The sequence below is a fragment of the Phocoena sinus genome, chromosome 15 (assembly GCF_008692025.1).
Source record: "Phocoena sinus isolate mPhoSin1 chromosome 15, mPhoSin1.pri, whole genome shotgun sequence".
Lineage (NCBI taxonomy): Eukaryota > Metazoa > Chordata > Mammalia > Artiodactyla > Phocoenidae > Phocoena > Phocoena sinus.
The window spans coordinates 1066828-1088707 of record NC_045777.1 but is presented as its reverse complement, the minus strand read 5'-3'; the positions used below and the strand labels follow the sequence as shown (position 1 = coordinate 1088707).

General features: G+C 63.0%; 1 protein-coding gene across 1 annotated transcript; it reads left to right on the top strand.

Moving 5' to 3' along the window:
- The first annotated feature begins 1001 nt into the window (after positions 1–1001).
- COL9A3 (collagen type IX alpha 3 chain) lies at positions 1002–21684 on the top strand. The gene is made up of 33 exons (XM_032604589.1): positions 1002–1105; positions 1201–1357; positions 1572–1640; positions 1994–2158; positions 3503–3574; positions 4195–4248; positions 5391–5426; positions 5660–5683; positions 5907–5960; positions 6598–6651; positions 7065–7106; positions 8192–8248; positions 8656–8709; positions 9325–9378; positions 9573–9626; positions 10066–10119; positions 10462–10515; positions 11323–11376; positions 12296–12349; positions 12445–12498; positions 12684–12728; positions 12881–12934; positions 13015–13068; positions 13559–13612; positions 13718–13789; positions 14868–14903; positions 15414–15458; positions 16786–16818; positions 16994–17140; positions 17312–17366; positions 17880–18062; positions 20219–20296; positions 21120–21684. The coding sequence occupies exons 1-33, from the start codon at positions 1002–1004 to the stop codon at positions 21308–21310; spliced, it is 2367 nt and encodes a 788-aa protein (XP_032460480.1). The 3' UTR covers positions 21311–21684.
- The last annotated feature ends 196 nt before the right edge of the window (positions 21685–21880 follow it).

Below are 21880 nucleotides of genomic sequence, written 5' to 3'. Positions count from 1 at the left end.
TCTAAAGCCTCAGACACCTGAGGCGGGGCTGGGATTCCGGGCATTCAGTGGGCTCTGTAGGTGACCTGGATGTTTGAGTGTCCCTGGGGGGGTGTCATCGAGTCCTCCCGGCCGCAGGCGCTGCCCTTTACCCGCCGCCCCCATGCGCTCCCGGGCTGAAGCAGAGCGTGCCCCAATCTGGCAACCGCGGAGCTGCCAAGGCTCGTGAGAAACGGGAAGGGCCCATGCCAGCCTCAGGGCTCCTGTTCGTCAGGCTTTCGCTCGGGCCTCAGGACCACGGTGGGCCTTCCTTCCTCTCTGCAGGGCCCCCGCTTGGCTCTCGGGGGGCAGTGCCGGGTGAGAGTCCGGCCTTTGCCACGGCTGGTTCACATGGATGGACCACTCAGTACAGTTAGTTTGGGGAGGGGCCCTGGGGGCGGCGTTCCAGCCTAGCAGGCATGGCCCTAGAGTCTATCCTGCCCACGGCAGGGCCCCGGAGTGGGAACCGGGGCCGTGGTGGGCCCTGTCTCGCCCCTGGCACAGGCGTGCTACCCTCTCTGGGCGTCTTCCTGGGCCTTGGGCAGCCTGGGTCCCTCTCCGGACCCTGGGGAGGAGTATGGGACTCACCCACCCCGCTGACAGGACTGCCCCTTCTCCAAAGGAGCCCTTCAACGTGGGATTCTCCCTCTCCACACCCTGGTCGAGGACCAAGGGGAGAAAAGAGCCTCTTTCTTGCTTGCTACAAGGTGTATGTGTGTAACTCACCAGTCCCAGGATAATTTTAACTCAGAGGCTGGCCAAAAAAATGCCACTGGGTTTCTTTTCTTCCCCGACTGTCTCGGCAGGGAGGCGCGGGGCAGCGCAGAAGCCCCCGCCCACCCAGGTGGGCCCAGCTGAATGGGGGGCTTGTGTGAGGGCCAGTGGGGCGGGAACTGGCGTCCAGCCCACCAGCAGCCCCGCCCGCCGAGCCGAGCTCAGGCCGCTGCCACCCCGCCGGCTCCGCTCAGAGCGTGTGTGCAGCCATGGCCGGAGCCCCCGCTCTGGCCCTGCTCCTGCTTGGGCAGCTGCTGGCCGCCACCGTGACCGTGACCGGGGCGCAGGTGAGCGCGGGACCCCAGTGCACTGGGTTCGCCTTGGAAGGCGGTTGGGGTGGGGGTCCGTGGCTCTGAGGTCTGCGTTGAGCAGCACAGCCAGGGAATGAGCTCCCCGCCTCGCCCCCAGGGGCAGCGAGGGAGCCGGGGAGCCCGGGGCCCCGGGGACGGCGGGCACAGTCCTGCCGCCCCATAGCTTCCTCGCCATCTCCCGGCTAGCCTCCATGGACGCCGGGACACCTCGGAGATGCGCGCAGGGCCTGCCCCTCCTCACCAGGCAGGGTCCGGTGCCAGCGCTGTGTCTCGACCAGAGAGATACAATGTGGCCTTTGTTGCTTGCGGGGCTCAGCCCCGACGCAGCCCCTCCCACCCAGGCGAGGTGGCAGGGGACACTGCCAAGGCCCTGGACAGGCCCTAGCTCTCCTCCAACCAGGGGGGACCCCCCCCTGCCAGCGGGAGAGGGTGGGGATGCAGCTGCCTGATGACATTTCTCCATTTCAGAAAGTGGGACCTCGAGGCCCCCCCGGCCCCCGAGGACCACCTGGGAAGCCAGGCAAGGACGGCATTGATGTGAGTGTGTGGGCGGGGATGGCCGGGGAGCTTCTGCGGGGTTCTCGCTCCCGCCCCAACCTCCCTGAGCCCCAGGCCTGATGGAGAGAAAGCTAACTGCACCTCCCAGGGCTGGGGCAATGAGCCAGCGCCCCTGTGGGGAGTGAAACGGGACAAAGACGATCCTTGTTCCTTCTTCGGGCGGACCCCCCGGGGACTGCCTCCCCAGGACAGGCGGGGATGGCTCCATGGTGCTCTTGGGGCTGGACGTGTGGGCACTGGGTGTGTGTCTCTGGGTCCCCAGAGGGGTCTGCACTCCTCTTTTCTGGGGATAAAGGCTGTCCCTCTGGGTGGGTCTCGTTGGCGGCTACTAGAGGCTGGAGCCAGCCTTGGACGGGGCTGGGGGCTGGCTCTGCCCCGGAAGTGACATCTTCCAAGGGTACCCCCGCCTAAGCGTGGCCGAAGCTGTATGGGAGGCAGACGAGAGCCTGAAGGCTGCCGCCAGGACCCGGCGGGCTGAGAGCCCCCGACTCAGCCACGTCCGTGAGAGTCAGGGCCCTCCAGGCCTCTCCTCACCAGTATTGTTCCCTGGGTAGAACCTGCCTCCTTCTGAGTCCCCAGGGCCCTGCCTGGCCCTCGATGGTCCTGAGTCTCCCTCCCGCCACCCCACCCGCAGGGCCGTCACTCAGTGTGGCTGTATTGGGCCCTGGACCCAGGTGGCCTCCCCTCCCGGTGGGGCTGGGCACTTGGCGCCCCAGGGCTCCCCAGTCATTCCCTCTGTGGACGTTTCCACTTAAAGCCTGGCCTGAAAGCCTCGGGTAGAAGATTTCAGAGCCAGTGGCCGTCAGGGTGGAGAGGGTGCCAGGATGCCTTCCCGGTCCTCTGTGTGTCTGGAGGCTGCCACCTCCGACCGGGTTTCTGGAGTTTCTCAGGCAGGCGGAGAGGTGGGGCTTCATGACGCCTCCCACCGTTTCTGGGGTGTCCCTGTGCCCTCAAAGTGGGCTCAAATCCCCAGTCTGTCCAGATCACCCCTCTCCCCACCACCTGCCTCTGCACCTGGCCCTAGAGGGGAGGTGCCTACAGGTGTGGATGATGGGGTGAGGGGTTCCATCCTGCCTCCTGGGGCCTCCTCTGGGGCCCAGCTCTGCTCCCCTGGGCAGAGCTTCCAGAGGACACTTGGTCACGTGTGGGCGTCTCCCTCTCTGCAGGGAGAAGTTGGTCCTCCAGGGCTGCCTGGGCCCTTGGTGAGTGTCCTGGCTGTGGGGTGTGTGGGGGGTGGGGGGAAGAGGCCTCCTTCTAGTCTGGAGGGGACGGGTGGGCCTAGAGCAGGGGGGTCATTGACACCCCTTCCCACCATGCTGGGCCCTGGGTTGCCAAAGGGCGGCCTTGGAGCAGGGGCAGAACGGGGAGAGGTGGGAGGGGCGGGTGGGACTCAGTGAGTCTCCCGGGCAGGGGCTGGCTTTGAATCTTGCTCGGGCAAGTGCCGGCAGGTCAGGGAAGAGGTCCATACAGACCTGCACATCCAGCCCGTCCGAGGTCCCACAAGTGAGCCGTCCCGGAGCTGTTCAGGCCCTGCACTTGAGGGTTCTGGGCTCACAGAGGGGCCCACAGAGGGGCCCACTGGCCCTTAGCTGGGGAGGCCAAAGCGTCTGGGTGAGTGTCCTACAGATGTGACCGAAGGAGGGTAGAGGGGCAGCTGGAGGGGGAAGCCCTCCTGGGGCCAGCAAGGGGTGGGCAGGGCAGCAGGGAGGGCTGGGGCTCTGGTGGAGAGGGGCCCATCTAGGGCTGCTAGGTTGTGCCCCGCTGGAGGACACTTTTCTCCTTGGTGAAAGCCAAGGCTCTGGCTGGAGCTTCGCTCACGCCTCTGCCCTTTCCCTCCACAGGGACCGAAAGGGGCCCCGGGGAAGCCAGGGAAACCAGGAGAAGCCGGGATGCCGGGACTGCCTGGTGTGGATGTGAGTGTGCCGGCCCCTCCTTCTCCTCCCACGAGCCCCCCACTCCCCTCCCAGCCTGGACGGGTTCCATCCCAGCGCCCAGGAGTCAGATTTAATTGCTGTTTTCCAACTGGGCCAACTCAAGCAGGAAAGCCAGGCCCAAGAGTGTCTCCGGATGTCCCCCGGCAGGGTCCCTTGGCCTTCATCCCATGCCCGTTAGTGTCTGGCCCCGTCTGCCAGACGCCAGCGCCAGCGCACAGGCGAGGTGAAAGTCCCGCGAGCTCTGGCTTCTCTGGGAACAAAGGCCTATTATCCAGACCCCTCCGAGCCCCAGGGTGCCTGCGTCAGGGGCCCCTCAGGAGCTTAAGGCCTGGCCCCAGGGGCTTTGCACGCACCGGAGGGGATGTCAGAGGGGAACTCTCCTGCCCGTTGGGCTTGCCCACTCCGGCAGGTGCTTCAGCCGCTGGCTTCCCAGCAGGTGGGCGGTGGGTGGGGCCAGAGGGGAAGGTGCCCGACCCGGGGGTCTTTCTGGCCTCTATCGACTGGCTTTAGTTAGGGCGGGGCCCACGCCTGCTTCTTCCCCGAGAGGGCACGTCCTTCCCATGTGACCCCTCCATCCCTCCTTCCACCTCCCTCCCCAGGGTCTGACCGGGCACGATGGACCCCCTGGACCCAAGGGCGCCCCCGGAGAACGGGTAAGGCAGGCACCGCATCCAGTGGCTTCAGCTCAGGGGCGAGGTCCCAGCCAGGGGCAGCCAGGCTGAGCACCACCTGTCCACAGGGTGTGGGTTCTGAGGGCAGCTGCTGTGACTGCACTGGCTGGGCCCCACCCCTGCCGTGGGGTGGAAGGGGGCTGGAGGGCATGAGATCACAGGGTGATGAGTGTCCCCCCGCCCCCTCTGGTCAGAGCTGTCCCAGCCCTCAGACCGTGCTACGGGGGCTGGTATGGTTGGGGCGTGAGCGGCCCCACATGCCCTCCTCCTCCTCTGGTGAGCTGCTGCCCCTCTCTCTGTGCCCACCCTAGGGGCCCACGGTCACCCAGCCTGTCCCCCGAGTCTGACCATTGTTCACCAAAACCCCCTTTCTGACCAACCAACTCCTCTCGTGGCTCCAAGTGCAAAGCTGAGACCAAAAACTCCCTCTCTGTCCCCCCTTCGAGAAGTGACTGTCCCCCAGCCCTGGGGTGCAGAGGGCAGGGGGGCTGTGATGGGGGGGAGGGAGCCAGGACGCAGCCCTGCCTTTGGGAACTGGGCTGTAGGAGTGTTCTGAGTGGGAAACAAGGAAGAGAGTGGCTGCCTGCAGCCTCAGGTCCTTTGATGTTTCCAAGGACGTTGGGGGAGTGGGGGAAAGTGGGGGAAGGGAGGAGGGGGGACTAGCTCCAGGCTTTCTGCAGGGAGCCTGGGGCACAGGAGGGGAAGGGCCTCCTGAACAAGGGCCTCATCCTTGGGATGCAAGGCAGCAAGAGGACCAGGAGGGTGCTGGGCGGACGGGCAGGCCACCAGCTGCTGGAGGTTTGGGGCTTCCTACTGTGAACCAAGGAGGCCGGAGGGCTTCCTGGAGGAGCCGGGCACCAGGCTATGCTGTGTGGCTCAGGTCACACCTGGCATGTGCCTTCCTGGTGGCCTGCAGTACGAGGCTTTTCCTCAGGACTGCTGGTAAAGGACCAGTCCCAGGCCCCTGGGACATCAGAGGTCCCCCCCACCCACTGTCGGTCTTCTATAAAACAAGAACCCCCTCCTCGGGGGAGATGGACTTGGGAGGGAAGGGAACAGGTTTGCAAACATAGGCGACGGTGCCTGGGCCCAGCCCACCCCTGATGCCCCCTTTCATTCCGCAGGGAAGTCTGGGACCCCCAGGGCCACCTGGGCTGGGGGTGAGTACTGTCTTCTCCTCCTGGTGGGAGTTTGAGGGGCCCCAAAATGCCACGTCTGCTGCCCCTCTGCAGCTTCTCCTGGGGGCTGGTCCCTGTGCTGGGGTCCTAGGTGCTATCTGGGCTGTGCCCTCTCATCCCCAGCAACTCACCTGACCAGCTCAGGGGGATGGGGTGGGTGGTGGGCAACCTCCTCCCGTCCCAAGCAAGTTCTGACCCCATGCTTGGCATTGCAGGGCAAAGGCCTCCCTGGATCTCCTGTGAGTACTGATAACCCTCATGCTCCCCCCCCACCCCCGAGCATGCCCGCCACACCCCGAGCCAACATGGCCACCAGGTCCCAGACCAGGACTGGGGTGGGGGGTGGGGGGAGAGGGCAGGCTGGCCCTGTGTAGGGATATGGGAGCCCGGTCTGGACTCCCCTGGGGATCCTCAGAGCTCCTTGGGTGCAGACCCCCATCTCTCACTTCTTACCTCCCCCAGGGAGAGGCAGGGGTGAGCGGCGTCCCAGGCGGAATTGGCCTCCGGGGCCCCCCGGTGAGTAGCTGCCAGGACTCCACAAATGCAACCATGGGGGGGCCTCCCCGCTTTCCTTCCCTTTTCCCTCCCTCGTCACCGCCTCCCTGTGCCCCTCCTCTCCCTCCCCCTTGCCCTCTTTCTTTTTTAAAATTTATTTATTTTATTTATTTGTTTCTGGCTGCATTGGGTCTTCGTTGCTGCGCGCGGTCTTTCTCTAGTTGCGGGGAGTGGGGGCTACTCTTTGTTGCAGTGCGCGGGCTTCTGACTACGGTGGCTTCTCTTGTTGCAGAGCACGGGCTCTAGGCGCACAGGCCCAGTAGTTGTGGCGCACAGGCTTTGTTGCTCCGTGGCATGTGGGATCTTCCCGGACCAGGGTTTGAACCCGTGTCCCCTGCATTGGCAGGCGGATTCTTAACCACTGCGCCACCAGGGAAGCCCCCCCTCGCCCTCTTTCTTGGTGGGCCTTCGTGGCTGACACCCAGGACAGGGCAGTGCAGACCTCAGGACGCACGGGGCTCGGGCGGGCCAGCACGGCAGCACTGGGGGTGCCCCCATAGGGGCATCTTCAGAGGGGAGGCTTCTCTCTGGAAGTCGCTGGGCCCCTCACTCAGGTCGGGGCTGGCCCTGCTCCGTCTAAGCCATCATCCCCCCACAGGGACCCTCTGGACTTCCAGGCCTCCCTGGCCCCCCGGGACCTCCCGGCCCCCCTGTGAGTACTGGGCGGGGTTCTAGAGCCTCTCAGGAGGAGTCCCAGGCATGATGACTGCTTGGTGGGCTTGCCTCCCCTGTCCCCAGGGTGCCCGTCCTCAGGCCCCCCATGCCCCCAGCCCCAGCACCCATGCACGTGGAGAGTCCTGGCCACACCCCAGACATCAGCCAAGTCCAGGCCGGAGCCGTGAGCCTCAGCTGACCCAGGGCTAGTGAGGCTCGGGCCTGGTGGCCACCCCGCCCCAAGGACAGGTGGTTTCTGTCATTGTCACATGCCCTGCAAGGGGGGGGGGAACCAGCAGTACCTGGCACTGGCCACGGGGGGGTGAAGGGCCCCTGAGTCCCCTAGAGGTCTTGAGTGGGCGGGGGGAGGGAAGGGGGGGCCACGTCAAAGCTGGCGTCTCTCTGTTCCAGGGTCGCCCAGGGGTCCTTCCCGAAGGCGCTACTGACCTTCAGGTGGGCACGTGGAGTCTTTGTGAAGCCCTTTGTCGGGGTGCCTGTCTTGGTGGGAGGGGCCCGTCTGGAGAGCACAGGAAGGCAGGGACGGGGGCCCCTAGGGACGGGGTCAGTGCCGGCAGCACCAGCTCTGGGTACGGTCCCCCCGAGCTGCCCCTCCCCGCCCTCACCGGTCTACCCTGGCATGCGCGGCAGCACGAATTGAAGTCAATTTAAGCAAAATCACGTGTCGACCCGCCCCGCCCCTCGGCACAGAGAGCTTGGCTGCGCTGGGGGCGCGGCCCATCACAAAAGCCCAGAGTCTGGGGCCCGCTTTTGGTTGTTGAGCTGTGTCTCTCTCGTCAGAAGAAAAACAGTGACTTTGGAGGCCTGGGGCTTGTGGGCTTCGTTTGCACAGCTGTTCGTGGGCCAGGCCAGCACCTGGCCTCGGAGGAGGAGCGGCTGGAAGTTATTAAAGGGAGAGCCCGGCCCAGCCCGCTTGCCCACTGGGGCTCCTGCTGCCCTTCTCTCCCCAACCCGTGTCCTGAGTGCTTGACGGCTGGTGTTCTGAGGGAGGGTTTGGGGGTCTTCTGGAAAGAGGAGGACGGCTGGGGGAGGTGGGTGGCACTGGCTCTGTGCCACAGCAGCTGTGGAATGATCCAGACACCCCCATGCCGCCCCTGGGCTCGCCAAGCCCCCAGGTGTGGAGCATCCGGCCTGTGCCCGAGGACCACGTGTCCCTCCCTGAGGCACCTCTGGCACCGAGGGGACCCCCGAGCAGAGCTGGCTGCAGAGCCCGGCGCGTGATAAAGGCCCCTTTGTGAAGCCGGCAGCCATCAGGCTGAATAGCTGCTTTGAACCTGCAATGGGGCTGAGACATCGGAGCCGGCTATGAGGGGCCGGCGGCCGTACTCTGGCTCTGCAGCCCCTCACCGCGCCCCACGGTGGCCCTGAATGAGGCCCTGTCTGGGCTCCCCAGGAGGCCCCCGTGTGGCCCAAGCTCCCCTTCACCCACCCCAAATGGCTCATCTCCGGGCCCCTGGGTTCTGACCTCAGCTCTGCCCCAGGTTTACCGGGAGGGGTCTGACCATTCTGTTTCCCAACAGTGCCCGGCCATCTGCCCGCCAGGCCCACCGGGGCCCCCAGGAATGCCAGGGTTCAAGGTGAGCGGCCACTGAGGGTTGACTCAGACCCCAGCTCACCTTCACACCCCTAGGAGGCAGCGGGGCCCCCGTGTGGGCGGAGGTCCGGGGGGAGGTGGGCGTCCAGAAAGCCTGCCCTGGTTGCAGGATTGTTGCGGGAAGCAAGGTGGGCTGGCCCCCGCCCTGCTGGGGGACCTTGCTCTGTCCCTGTCCCCCTTCACCTCGGTGACCCGCTGGGGACTGGGGGGCGGGCATTGAGAGAGGGCGAGGGGGAAGGCTGGCCTCAGGCCCCCAGCCCCCTTCCCTGGCCCAGCCCTTCTCCCAACCGGGCCTCTGTTTCCCCAGCTGGGCTGGTGGGCCAGGCAGGCCTTAACTGGCTCAGGGCCGCTTGTGGGGTCTGCTACCGTCCACCCGCCGCTGTCTTTCAGGGACCCACCGGCTACAAAGGGGAGCAAGGAGAAGTCGGCAAGGATGGCGAGAAGGTGAAGGCGCTGGCGGCTGGGTGGCGCCCCGGGGGTGGCTGGGAGGCACAGGCGCTTAGGGGCGTGGGGGCTGGGTCTCTGGCAGGGCTGGGGGTGTGTGAGGACGTGCTGGCTGCATCTCGGTGCCCTCTGACGGAGCAGCTTCTGTGCACGCCTCCCCTCGGGGCCTGGCTCTTAGAGGTGGGTGATTTGGGGCAGGGTCTCTGGACAGAGCCCGCAACACCTGGCCTCACACGGAAGCTCCCTGAGCTTGGGCGGGCCCGCTGCGGGCTGGAGAAGGTGGGCCTCAGCCCGAAGCGGCCCCCAGTAGTCCCTGCCACTGCCCTGGAGGGCATCTGTGCATCTTCACCCACAGGCTGCCGGCGAGGCTGGGTGCCCTCTAGCGCGGTGCGAGCCGCCAGACTGCCGTGTGAGCAGCAGGGGGGCTGGCCGCCGCCAGGAGGAGGTGTCTGGGGAGGGCGGGCGAGGACACGGGGCCACCTCTCTGGGCCTTGGGGGCTCAGCTGTGAAGTGGGGCGACGCCCCGCATGGCAAGGGCTCTGGCAGCGGGGTGGGGCAGTGGGCTCGGAGAGGTCGGGGAGAGCTCGGGGCTGACGCCACCCACCTCTCCTGCAGGGTGACCCCGGCCCCCCCGGGCCCCCTGGCATCCCAGGCACCGTGGGGCTGCAGGTGAGTAAGGGGAGGTGTTTGACAGGTGAGGATGTGGGGTGGGGACAGTCCACCAACTCCCAGGATGGGAATCGGGTGCGGGTCCTGAGGCAGGGTTTGGGGGAATATACCAGAGCCCTTCAGCAGCTCCCGGGAGGTGTGCGGTCCCGGGGGCTGCCGGCCCAGGCCCTGCAGCTCCAGCTCTCTCCCTGCAGGGTCCACGGGGCCTACAAGGATTTCCAGGGCCACTCGGACCCCCCGGGGACCGGGTAAGTCCACCAGCCCCCCGCCGCCTGGCCCTTGAGGGGCTGTGGGCCAGCCCGAGGTCAAGAGGTGGCTGGGGGGCCACCTCCAGACGTTAGATGGGCCCCTTGAGCATGGGTCCTCACCAGTGGCCACAGGTGGCCTGTGTGACCGCAGCCCTCTGGGCCTCCACTCACTGGATGTTTCCCAAAACTGGGGCCTGTGAAGGCTTTTGTGGCTTGGGCCCAAAGGGAATGGGAGAGGCAAACAGGGGACAGCAGGGGAGGCCTTGGCAAATGTGGGAGGGGGAGGGGCTTGGGGACCACTGGGGGATGACGGGGGAGGGGCCTGCTGGGGGGCTTGGGTGGGGGGCTCCCGGCGGGCCTCTCCAGATGGAGCCGGGTGCTCTGGGGGATGCTGCCCAGGCTTCAGAGGAGACGCTCAGGTGCCCCTTCTCCTCCACAGGGTCCCATCGGATTCCGAGGGCCCCCCGGGATCCCAGGAGCCCCTGGGAAAGTGGTACGTGTGTCTGGGGGTGGGGGGTGGTCCCGTGCAGGCCCAGGCTCTCTTCTCTCTTGCTCACTCTGACGCCTCCCCCGGCCCCACTGGGCTCCCCATCCCGTGGGCACACCTGGGGGGAATCACATGTGGCACACCTGGGCAGGTACCAGTGGACACACCTGGGGGGAGGGGGCGAGTCCAGAGTCAGCCTGTCCTTCGTGGGAGATTTGCGTTCTCTCTTTCCAGACATGAGGTGAGGTGTGGTGAGTGTCCCTCTGGCCTCTGTGACCCTCAGCATCGCCACCCTGCTCTCCCACCTTCTTGAGTTAACTCTCTCCCTGTCCCCCCTTGTCATTGCAGGGTGACAGAGGCGAGAGGGGCCCAGAGGGGTTGCGCGGCCCCAAGGGCGACCTCGTAAGTGAGAGAGCCTATGTTCTCTGGGTCCTTCCTTGGGAGAACCTGATCCACAGGGCGGGTGGGTGGTGGTGGGGGACGGACGGTAAGTCCAGGGAGGCGAGGGGCAGCTGCCCTCTCCTGCGGGTGGGGGGGAGCCGCTGGACAGTGCCAAGCTGGGCCTGGGGGTCCCAGCCCTCCCCCTGCCCAGGCGGCTCCCCCAGGAGTCCCCCGGCCTCGTTGCCCCCGTGGCTCCTTGAAGCTACTGTCACCTCGGCGACTCCTCTCCAGAGCAGCAGGGCAGGGTCCGGAGGACCACACTTCTGAGTGCGCACGCTGGCCACTGACATCCGTCACGAGGCCCCGGGCAGTGGGGCCTGACCTTGGGCCAAGGATGCCCAGCTGTGAGATGCAGTAACAGAGAAAACGACTCTCGGGTTAAGCAGAACATAAGTGAAGCCGAGAGGAAATTAAGCATCTCACGAAATGAAGTGACCGTCTCTGAACCAATCTCGTCTTCCCCCGGCCTGAGCCTAGCGGCCGGAGGTCCAGGAGGCGGCCGTGTGATGCCCCAGCATGCACAGGCGCCTCAGCTCCCGGGTGATGGGCCTTTTCCCCTGGGGGTCGGGCCTGGCCTACACAGCTGCCCCCTGGCCCACACAGCTGTCCCCTGGCCCAAGCTCAGTACCCGGAGTCTAGAAAGTGGTGTGCACGGCACGTCTAAGGCTCCCAGGCCTACCTCCCCCGCCCCCCTCCCCTGGACCTAGTGAGGTATCTGGAAGGAGCAGTCCCGATGGGTCTAACTGCGGTCCCTTGCCTGTCTTTCAGGGCAGGCCTGGTCCTAAAGGCATCCCTGGCATGTCTGGGCTGGTCGGAGAGCCGGTGAGTGCCCGTGGTTGCCAGCATAGGGGCAGAGGGGGCTCTGCCGGCCCCTTCCTCCCTGCCCTTTGCACCTGCTTCCCCGGGAGAGTCATTCTCCTCCCACGGCCCTGGGCTATACTTGGGCCAGCTGCGCGGGCCACTGGCCCTCCCTCGTTTCGCTCTGCTGTCGCCTTCTGGAAATGCCTAATTTGTGGGTGAAGGGCCCGCACACTTGCGTTTTGCCGGAGGCCACAGAATCTTTTGCCGTCTAGACCACACAGAGGTAGAGGGTCTCGGGCTGAGCTCATCTGCATTCCAGGGGCACGTGAGGGTGGTGGGGGACTGGGTGGCACACGTGAGGGGGCATTCTGAGGGTCCTGAGCACTGGCCCTCCCCACCTGTGCCCCCTCATCCCTGCTATGTACCCATGCCCAGCCCAGACCCCCACTTCCTCCTGGCCCCCTCCCCATCCTGGCCCTAGAGGATGGGCACCTGGGAGGCCACCTGGGGTAGCACAGCCTGGCAGTGGGAGGCTGAAGGAGGGGAGGGAGGGACCCCAGCTGCTCTCCTGGCACCTTCCCAGCACAAGGCTGTGTCTGAGATTCCAAAATTAGTCAAGCCTCTAGGATTCGGCAGGCCTGAGCCCAAATCCTGGCTCCCAAGCCTCAGTTTCCCCGTCTGTAAAGTGGGCACAGCAGAACTTCCCTGGGGCGCATGGAGTCTGGGCGGACGCGGGGCGCGGGGGGCAGCGTGTGGTCTGGGTGCGTCCTCACCGCCCTCGTCTGCAGGATCGGAGGACAGCACAGCTTACTACCTGCCCCCTGAGCCCAGGAGGGCAGACCTAGTGCAGGGGGCTGGGGAAGGGAGGGGCTGGTGGGCGTGATCTGGAGGGTGACCAGGCTGATTGCCCACTGGGCCTCACACCATCCGCTGTCCCCAGGGCATGCCGGGCAAGGATGGCCGGGACGGTGTGCTGGGACTCGATGGCGAGAAGGTTGGTACTGGCTGGCGCTCTGCAGGGGAGGAGGGGTCTGCAGGGAGTTCAGCCTCCAGGGCCTCAGCACCCCGTGTCCCCCCAAACTCCCACAGGGAGAAGCTGGTCGCAATGGTGCCCCGGGAGAGAAGGGTCCCAATGGGCTGCCGGTGAGTGCACGGGGCTCCTGCCGTGGCCCCAGGGACAATGCCAGTGGTCATCTCCCGTGGGTTCCTGAGTGGGGGCGCCTGCAGGGGGCTGTGCATCAAGGCCGGGGAGGCTGCAGGAGCCCCTCACCCTCGGGGGGTGCTCTGCCTCTGGTCTTGTATGCTGACCTCTGACCTCTGACCTGCAGGGTCTCCCTGGACGAGCAGGGTCCAAGGGTGAGAAAGGAGAACCGGTACGTGGCTTCTTTCTTCTGGGGAGGGGAGCGGGGAGGGGAGGGGAGGAGTCGGGGGGAGGGGGGAAAGGGGGAAGCGGGTAGGCCGCAGCCTGGATCCTGGGCAGAGGGATGTGGGCAGAGCTCACGCAGGGCTCACCCCTCCCCTGCAGGGCAGAGCTGGAGAGCTGGGCGAGGCTGGCCCCTCAGGAGAGCCCGGTGTCCCCGTGAGTATCTGCAGCCCTCACCCCCAACGCAAGTGTGCGCGGACTCCGCTGACACCCTCTGTCCCCCTCCCCGAGTGTAGGGAGACGTTGGTGTGCCCGGGGAGCGTGGCGAGGCTGGCCACAGGGGCTCAGCGGTGAGTCGGGGGAATGAAGCCTGGGGTGGGGGTGGGCCTGGAGCCACAGCCGAGTGGCCTCCTTTTCTGTGTGGGCTGCGGTGGCGTTCTGGGTGCATGAAGGGGCTGAGCCTGTGAAAGCTGGGACACGGTGGTGGCCAGGCTCGAGCTGTCCTGTCCTTGAGACCTCTGTGCTGAGGAAGCAAAGTCCCAGCATCCAGCCGGCCGAGGGAGCACCCACCTGGGGCCTGGGAGGTGTGGTGGAAGCACCCCGCCTCTCAGCCCCACCATAGACCAAGATAAGGAAGACATCGGCGTCGGTGCCCCGCACCAAGTCTGACTGACGCACGGGGCCCGAGGGCATGCCTGACCTCTGCGACCCCCAGCTGCCCCCCAGGATCCCTCCTACCTCTTTCCCCAGTAACTGGGCCAGATGGCTGGGGACCAGCTCCTGTGTCTGCCCAGCCCTTGCGGGGGAGGCGGAGCTGGACTCACACTCTCTGTCTTTCAGGGGGCTCTGGGCCCGCAAGGCCCCCCCGGAGCCCCTGGTGTCCGCGGTTTCCAGGTGGGTGAGGTCTGCGCCCAGGGAGCCCAGGTGGGCCAGCCGGGTTGGGGAGGGGCCTCCACCGGGCTCCCTGTGGGTGCTGACGTGCTGCGTCCTTGTCCGTAGGGCCGGAAGGGCAGCATGGGAGACCCTGGCCTGCCCGGCCCCCAAGGCCTCCGAGGCGGCATGGGCGACCGGGTAAGTGGCTGTCCTAGCAGGGGTGTCCTGCTCCTGCACCCTACCCACAGTCCCACGGGACACACAGCGGCGCCACGTCAGCGGCCCCCAGAGGCACCTCACACCGTGCGTGCGCAGCAGTCAGGCACTGTGGGTGTCCCTATTGTCCCATGATATTTGGGACACAGAGGGCCCCAGTCTGGGTGACCGGGGGCCCCGGGAGGAGGTTGTGGGCTGTGTCTGGGCTCCGGCCTAGCTGCGCTACACCAGGTCCCAGGGGAACCTCAGGTGCCTTCCTTGGCCGTCCGCCCGCCTGCTGGCAGTGACAGGACCCAGGAGCCGCCATCTCTGGTGCCCCTTCATCCCGGGCTTGGTGGGCCACAGAAACCACGGCCTGGGGCCGGGACAGTGGGGCCCTTCCTCAGCCTTCAGGCCAGAAATGCCAGGGGTCAGGGGCATGCCAAGGGCACAGGGCCTCCAAGAGGTAGAGAGAGAGGCCCTGGACACTGCGCCCGTCCCCGTGGGGGCCAGGGGCCGGTTCCTGTATCCCCCGCCACCCCGGTCACCCTCGCCTGCACTTTGAGGTCACAGGGAAGTTTCACTCTCTGGACCCTTTGGGCGGGTTCTTCCTCGCGCTGCTATCCGAGCCGATGGACAGTTTTTATTTTAGCATTTTAGGGGTGATTCTGGCAGTTCCCAGACATGCCCCTAATCCCGCAGTCCCCTGGGAAGGTGATCCATACGAGCTTCGGGCCCTGACTCGGCAGCTCGCGGCGGGAAGCTACCCTGGGGCCGTGCGAGTGAAAACGCCGCACAATCCAAACTTCTTCCGGTGGTGCCGAGCCCAGAGGCCTTGCTGTCCGGCAGCAGGGCCCGTGAAACAACAGCGCACCCCCGCGGGGCGAGGCTACGAGCCCCTAAAAGATGAGGGCTCTACAGGAGGATCCCAGCACACTTAGGGGCCAGGATGCCAAACGTCCGGGAAGGAGGCTGTTTCCACAGCAGCCCGGGTGCCCCCAGCTCGTCCTGGCTCCACAGCGGGTGCGGGTCGCCCAGGGATCCCTGTGCTTTCTTTAACGCTGAGCCTTTCTCTGCCCAGGGCTCGGGAGGAGCTGCAGGCCCAAAGGGCGACCAGGTGAGCGACCGGTGGTCAGGTCAGCTGTGGGCTGCCCGCTGTCTTCAGGGCTGGGGGGCGTCCTTCTCATCTCTCCCATCTCCCTCCCTCTCCCGCCACCCCCACCACCACCCGGCTGACAACTCTGGGCACCCAGCCGGACCCGGGACCAGTTGGCTCCTGGGTACGACGGGGGACGCCTGTGGCCTGGGCGGCTCCTCTGGGACCCTCAGAGTGGGGCGTGTTCCCTGCTGGCCATCTGGGTTCCAGGAGCAGATTAGAAAAGTGTTTGTTCTCCAGGCAGCACCTTCTCTCTGGGGGGGCCCAGGAGCAGTGGGGGGCGGTGGCGCAGCTCTGCTTCTGACGCCCCGGGAGCAGCAGGAGGACCTAGAAGAGGCTAAACCCACCTGAGGCTCTGCTTACTGTCTGCTTGGTGCCTCGGCCGGGGTCGGGGTCTCAGGCACCGGCTCCCCCCACGGTTGGAGGACGGCAGCGTGGACAGTTCTGCGACCTTGAGCTGTGTCGTTTCAGGGCATCGCGGGCGCCGATGGCCTTCCTGGGGATAAAGGAGAACTGGTGAGTATGACTACGTCGGCCTCACTTTTGACAACAGAACTCACCACATTCGGGGTGGGGGGCTGGGGTGGGCCGAGCTGAGGACCGAGGCGCAGGGGAGGTCCTGACTGCTGACCAGCCCCTAAGGCAGAAGGCGGCCCCAGGCCCAGCTCTGGGGTTTTCCACCCCCCTCCTGTGCTCCATCTGCAGCTCCAGCATGAATTAGCCAGAGTTGAGACTGAGCTACAGAAAACTCTGCTTCCACAGAGCTAAAACTCGGGTTGAGTTTAGAATCAAACCCCGATGGAGTTCGTCGACAGTCACACCTCGGGGCTGAATGAAACGGAACAGTCAGGGGGTTTGGGGATGAAGATCTTCGTGGCTCCCAGTGGCGAGGGTCTCCAGTTCTGTGACTGAGCCCTCCTCTGAGTCTAGAGGAGACGGGAAGGGCTCGGCCCCAGGGACCCTCATCTCCAGCACAGCCTTGTAGCCCAGAGCCAACTTTTCCCAGCTTGAGCTGAGACGGTCTCAGTCATGTGCACGGGTGTTGTTCATCTTGGTGAATTCCTAGATGACCTTGACACGCGGGACCCTGGGAACAGTCCCCCGACCTGCTCCATCCCTGCCTGCGAGGCGGGCAGTGCCCCTCACACTGTGCTCTCAGCGACTTACCACTCAGGCTGTCTGAGCTGAAAAGCCTGGCCCCTCCATCTCCCTCCGGCTTCGAGGGGGGCCACCAGCTGTGGCCTGGGCAGAGGGCGGCGGCATGGATGGATGAGTGGTCCTGGGCCGTCTGCTGTCTGGTTGGGGCCCAGTCCCTGTCCCCGTCCTGCCAGGCAGCCTCTTGAGGTCACAGCTGGAGAAGGGGGAGCCTTAGGCACAGAGAACCTCAGCTCCGCCGAATGTATAACAATAAAGACGCAGGAGGGAGGAGATATGGGGACATATGTCTATGTATAACTGATTCACTTGGTTATAAAGCAGAAACTAACACACCATTGTAAAGCAATTATACTCCAATAAAGATGTTAAAAAAGAGAAAGAATGGGAACAAAGTAAACGTGGATGAGAAAAAGGACTATACCGCTAAAACGCTCTTTAGGGAAAATAAGTTTAAAAACGTCAGTAGCTATAATACAATCTCAGCAATACAAAACGGAACCTAGAATAAGAGGAGTGGCCACTGTGGCCGCTGTGACGCCATCAAATGCAGCTTCACGGAATGACTTGCTTTCCTCTTCCGTCCCCAACTGATAACCGGCTAGACCGGTTCCTGGGGAAGTAATTCCCACCAACTAACGACACGCAAGTAATTAAAATGCACATCTTCCCTTCTGCTCTTTTGCAGGGTCCCAGTGGCCCTGTCGGACCCAAAGGAGAGGTGAGTGCCCGGTAGAGGCTGGCTCCTCGGGGCTCCCGGGCCAGCCCCGGGGCCCTGACGGCCGTGCAGATCTCAGAGGCCTGCTCTGGTCAGAAGTCAGGAAACTGTCGGCCCTTCTTCTCCCAGAGGGAGAAGCCCATGCCCTGACCCAGCCCTTCCTGCCGTTTCCCTCTAGTCCGGCAGTCGAGGGGAGCTGGGTCCCAAGGGCATCCAGGGCCCCAACGGCACCAGCGGCATAGACGGCGTCCCGGGCCACCCTGGCCCCATGGGCCTCCAGGGCGTGCGAGGAGTGCCTGGCATCACTGGGAAACCCGGAGTCCCGGTACGTGTCTCCTCTCCGGAGCCAGTGCTCACTGGTGTGGGGCGTTTCCTGGATTTAGAGCGAGTCTCTTCCAGATGATCAAGGTTACTTTGCAAAGTGGGATAGTGAGGGTGCCTCAAGGAGATGCCAGCGTGCCTCCCATACGATGATTGATTTTGGGGTGAATTCCAGGGCAAAGAAGCCAGCGAGCAGCACATCAGAGAGCTGTGTGTGGGGATGGTCAGCGGTGAGTGCCCTCTGTCCTGTCCCGCCCCGCCCCTGGAGCTGCAGCCCCTCCCACCCCCAGCCCCATCCTCGCCTTCACCCCATCCCCACGCAGCCTCACCCTCCACCACCTTCCAGCCAAGCCACGCTCCCGGCTGGCCTACCGCCCGCGGTCCTCGGGGTCTGCACTGGAGGGGGCCCCCTCCCCTCAGGGTTCACCGCGGTGCCTGGTGCACGGGGGATGTTCTAAATGTCTGCTCGATGAAGTGGTCCCAAGGGTCAAATAATCGTGCCCTTTCAGCTCTGACAGACCAAGTGGACATCTTTTGGCCGCTCCGATTCATGAGCTCTTTAAGGAGCTCTAGGGCTGTGATTCACTCTTTGGGTCACCGAGGACTGGACAGCACTTATCACGTACCCAAAGCGGTTAAAGCCCTTTTCAATCAATGAACAAACTTCCTTTGCAAGGCAGTATATTCGCGCTTTATATAACACACTTCTGATGAACAGATGTCTGATCTCTGTTTTCCAAAAGAGCAAATCGCACAGCTAGCCGCGCACTTGAGGAAGCCCTTAGCACCAGGGTCCATCGGTAGGCCGGGTCCCGCTGGCCCCCCCGGCCCCCCGGGGCCCCCAGGCTCCATTGGTCACCCCGGGGCTCGAGGGCCCCCTGGATACCGCGGTCCCACCGGAGAGCTGGGAGACCCCGGACCCAGAGGTGAGTGCAGTCCACCCACCACACGTCCACACGCCAGAGCCCCCAGCCAGTACCCCAGCCATGAAATCTTCCCCCCGCCACGCAGAGAGGCTCCCCTGCGGGGACAGGGTGGGGGAAGAGACCCAGAGGGGAAATGGGCCCAGAGTCATCTGGCCTTCAGCCAGGGTCCTTCCGGCCTTGCCGATCCATGTCTGACACACACGTCTGAGCTGCCTGGGGGGCCCCTCCCCTCGCCTCCCCTCCCCTCCCTCTGGGTCCACGGGCTCATCTAGAAAAGCCCTGGGAGATTGAGCCATTGCTAGAAGCCGCCTTGGGCAGAGCCCTTCATGCTTTCAGGCCCAGCTCGGTTAATTCCTTATTAAACCCACGGGTTGTGACAACGTTTTTCAAAATGTGATGGTTTTCGCAAATGCCGTTAGAATAACATTTGGGGGAGGAGGGTTGAGAAGAATGTGAGGGATGAACGCACAGGAGCCCCATCTGTACGTAACAGCACTTCCCTTCAGGAAAACTGGCATGTGTGACCATTTCTGTGGCAAAAGGCAAAAATTATACATCAAAAATCCATTTTAAGGACTGTAAAGAACTCAGGACGAGTTGAAACGAGGTGAGAACCTTGGTCGCACGCAGGGGTGCCATCGTAGGGATGCCTGGTGCCCAGACAGGGAGCTGTTGGCCACTAACCTTTTCCAACAAGGCCTTTAACACTTAGTTCATTTTAAATTCTAACCGTTTGCCCCTGCAGCCGGCCTGCCCCCAGGCAGCTAGCCTCACGGGCCCCATTCAGGATTTAAAGTTCGTGATTGCAATTTGTTCCAAACGTATTGACCAAATAATTTTCTGTTTCTGAAAAAGAGCTTAAGAAAAAAGTTTCCAAGGGAAACTTCCTTCTGTGAGCTCCTTTTGTCCTCTGTGAGGTTAAGTTAAAATACCTCAGCAGATGAAATGCTTCCAGAATTAGAGGTATCATTTCATTACTGTTAAGACTCTGGGAGATTGAATAGTTTCAACACTAGAGGGCAAACGTGTCAAATGCACCTTCTCACCCCGTCCCAAGTTTACCATCAGACATGTCTGAGTTCTGCCCGTCCCTGGGCCGTCTGTGCCAGTACAGTCTGCGGGGGGGATGGCTGTCCTCAAAGAAAGACCAAACAAGGTTTTCTCTAAATAGGGATCTGAATGCCTTTAAGACTTTTGAAAATAAAATTCAAAAATAGCATTGATCACTTTATGGGGTCTCAGAAAAACTGCCCAGAATTCAGGGGAGGCCACCACACGGCGCAGGGTCAGCGTGTTCCCTGGGGCGCCTGCCTCAGGGTGGGGATGACCGAAGGTTATTGTTTGAATTAAACGAGAATATATACTGTAGGTCTTCAGGCAGAAGCCACTGTCAGGGCTGGGCTTCCATCTCCCCCCGGGGACCCAGCAGATCGGGGACCTGCTCTGGAGGCCGGGAAAGCCCAGGCCCCACGGGAGGCCCCGACTGCCCGGCCCAGGGGCTCCTGATCCTTTGTAGAAGGTGTGTTACCCTCTGCGATGGGAAAAGTGACAAACACCAACGGAAAGGAAACTGGTGTCACTGCTTTTACCATCAGGCAGGACAGACAGCACCCGACAATGCTGCTGGCCTCACTGAGCGTCACTATGTTGACAAGAGGCTCAATTTTCCAAGAACCTCACTCAGGATAAGCTGTCTGCGGCCAGCATCACACAAAGACTGGCCGACGAGCGGGCCCTCGTGGCAGGGCCTCGGCTCACCTCCCAGAGACCAAAACCAGCTGCAGGTGGAGGAGGAGAGAACACAATTCAGGGGACGTTTTGAAACACCTTAGACAATTTGTCACAAATGTTGAACATGGGGATACAGGGCAAACACTCAGCTGTTTCACAGGCATAAATATTGTGAACAAACTAAAGGTCCAAAAGCGCAGCTCTGAGGCTGGCGAGTCACGCGGGTGGGTGCCTTCTGCCAAATCCATCCAGCCCGACACTTTGCTGTGTGTCCTTTTCTAAACGTTTTTGATTCGGTAGAAAGCTTAGGAAGCAGGCACCCTGCTTGTAAAAAGGCAGGATCACACACTCGCCGCAGCAGAAGTCTGTCTTTGAACCTCAATCAGGGCTTCTAAGCAAATGCGTATGTCACTTGCCCTTGACAGGAAACCAGGGGGACAGAGGAGACAAAGGCCCAGCTGGCGAGGGCCTGGACGGGCCTGACGGAGACCAAGGGCTCCAAGGTATGAGGCCGCTGTCACTGACGTTACTCAGGCACCTCTGGGTGCCGAGCACGTCTCCTCCTCTTCTGAGGGAACTTTTCTCCTGACGATGCACCCTTAGAGGCCAGGCTAGGGACTGTTTTAACGACCCTTTAATCAGATCGCCCTGTGTCTGTTTTAGTTCAGGAGTTTCAGTTAAATTCTATTCAACTAAAGCCATCGAGTATCTATTTCAGTTAAATTCGAACAGAATTTTTTCTTAAGTGACCCACACGTACCCTGGATGTTGGCACTTTTCATGCTGAGTATAAATACTTTGCCGAGAGGGAGGACGGCAGCCCCAGCCACGTTCCATCCGAGCCTTCTCGGGGGCTGCCCCGGGGCCGCCGCGTCCGCACACACGTGCCGGGAGCAAACACACACCTGTCGGCCCAGCTCCTTGCTCACTCCACCCCTCCCCGCACCCCCAGCTCCTGGTTTCTCCTCTGCCGTCCACCTGCCCAGGTGCCCACCACCTTGGGAGGGGGGGCTTTCTGTCTCACACCTAGTCCATTCCCACGCTTGCCACCAGCATCGTCAGCATCCCCCTCACTCACCCCAGACCCATTCCTCACATGGCGCCAGCTGGCTCTTCTCAAGTCCGAGCTGCCCTGCTTAGGACAGAACCCAGACTCCTGCACCCTGGCCTCTGCCCTCGTCCTTCTCCGGCCTGAGCGCGCCTCCCCTGGGCCCCTCCCAGAGTTAAGAAACGAGCCACAGAAACACAAGACTTGGGTTGGCTGAACGGACACACCACTGATGTCCTCTCTCTGTGTCTCCACTCACCTTCCTGGTGTGTCTCAAGGACCACAAGGCGTGCCCGGTGTTGGCAAAGATGGCCGCGACGGGGCCCACGGAGAGCCTGGGCTCCCTGGTGATCCTGGCCTTCCCGGTGCTGTTGGCGCTCAGGGGACCCCCGGCATTTGCGACACCTCCGCCTGCCAAGGAGCCGTGATGGGAGGGGGCGGGGAAAAATCAGGTCCCAGGAGCTCCTAAAACACAACTTCAGGAAGCGAGTGAGAAAGCGATGCCGACTGAAGCAGCCAGCTATGCCAGGACCCCGCGGGGAGCAGCAGTGTCCTGGCATCAGCGGTGGGAGACCGCCGTGCCGTCCAGCGAGGCCTGCCCCTCCTGTCCTCAGCGGCAGCGACTGGACACTTGGTCCCCGAGAGCATCCTTCATCGAGCTGCTGTCAAAGTGTTCTGTCTCTACGTGTATTTACAATGTCCGTTCGGCTGTAACGTCGTACCTCAGACCCAGGCCTATGTAACAAAATCATCAACCCAACGTTTCAGAGGGATCTAGGGTGTACATATAGAAAGTTTTGTACAATTTCACGAGGGAAAAAAATATTCAGCAACTTGTTTACATGGCATTGTGTAAAGGCTAAGATATCATTTCAATAAAATGATATATGAAATCTTCAGATTAATGACTGGCCACAGTATTACAAAAACAATAAAGAATTTAATGTACAGTATCCCTTCCATACAAAGGTCTCGTCTGATTTACCTGCCTCCTTTGTGTACAAACGTTTAACTCTCTCCCATTGACAGTATTTATTGA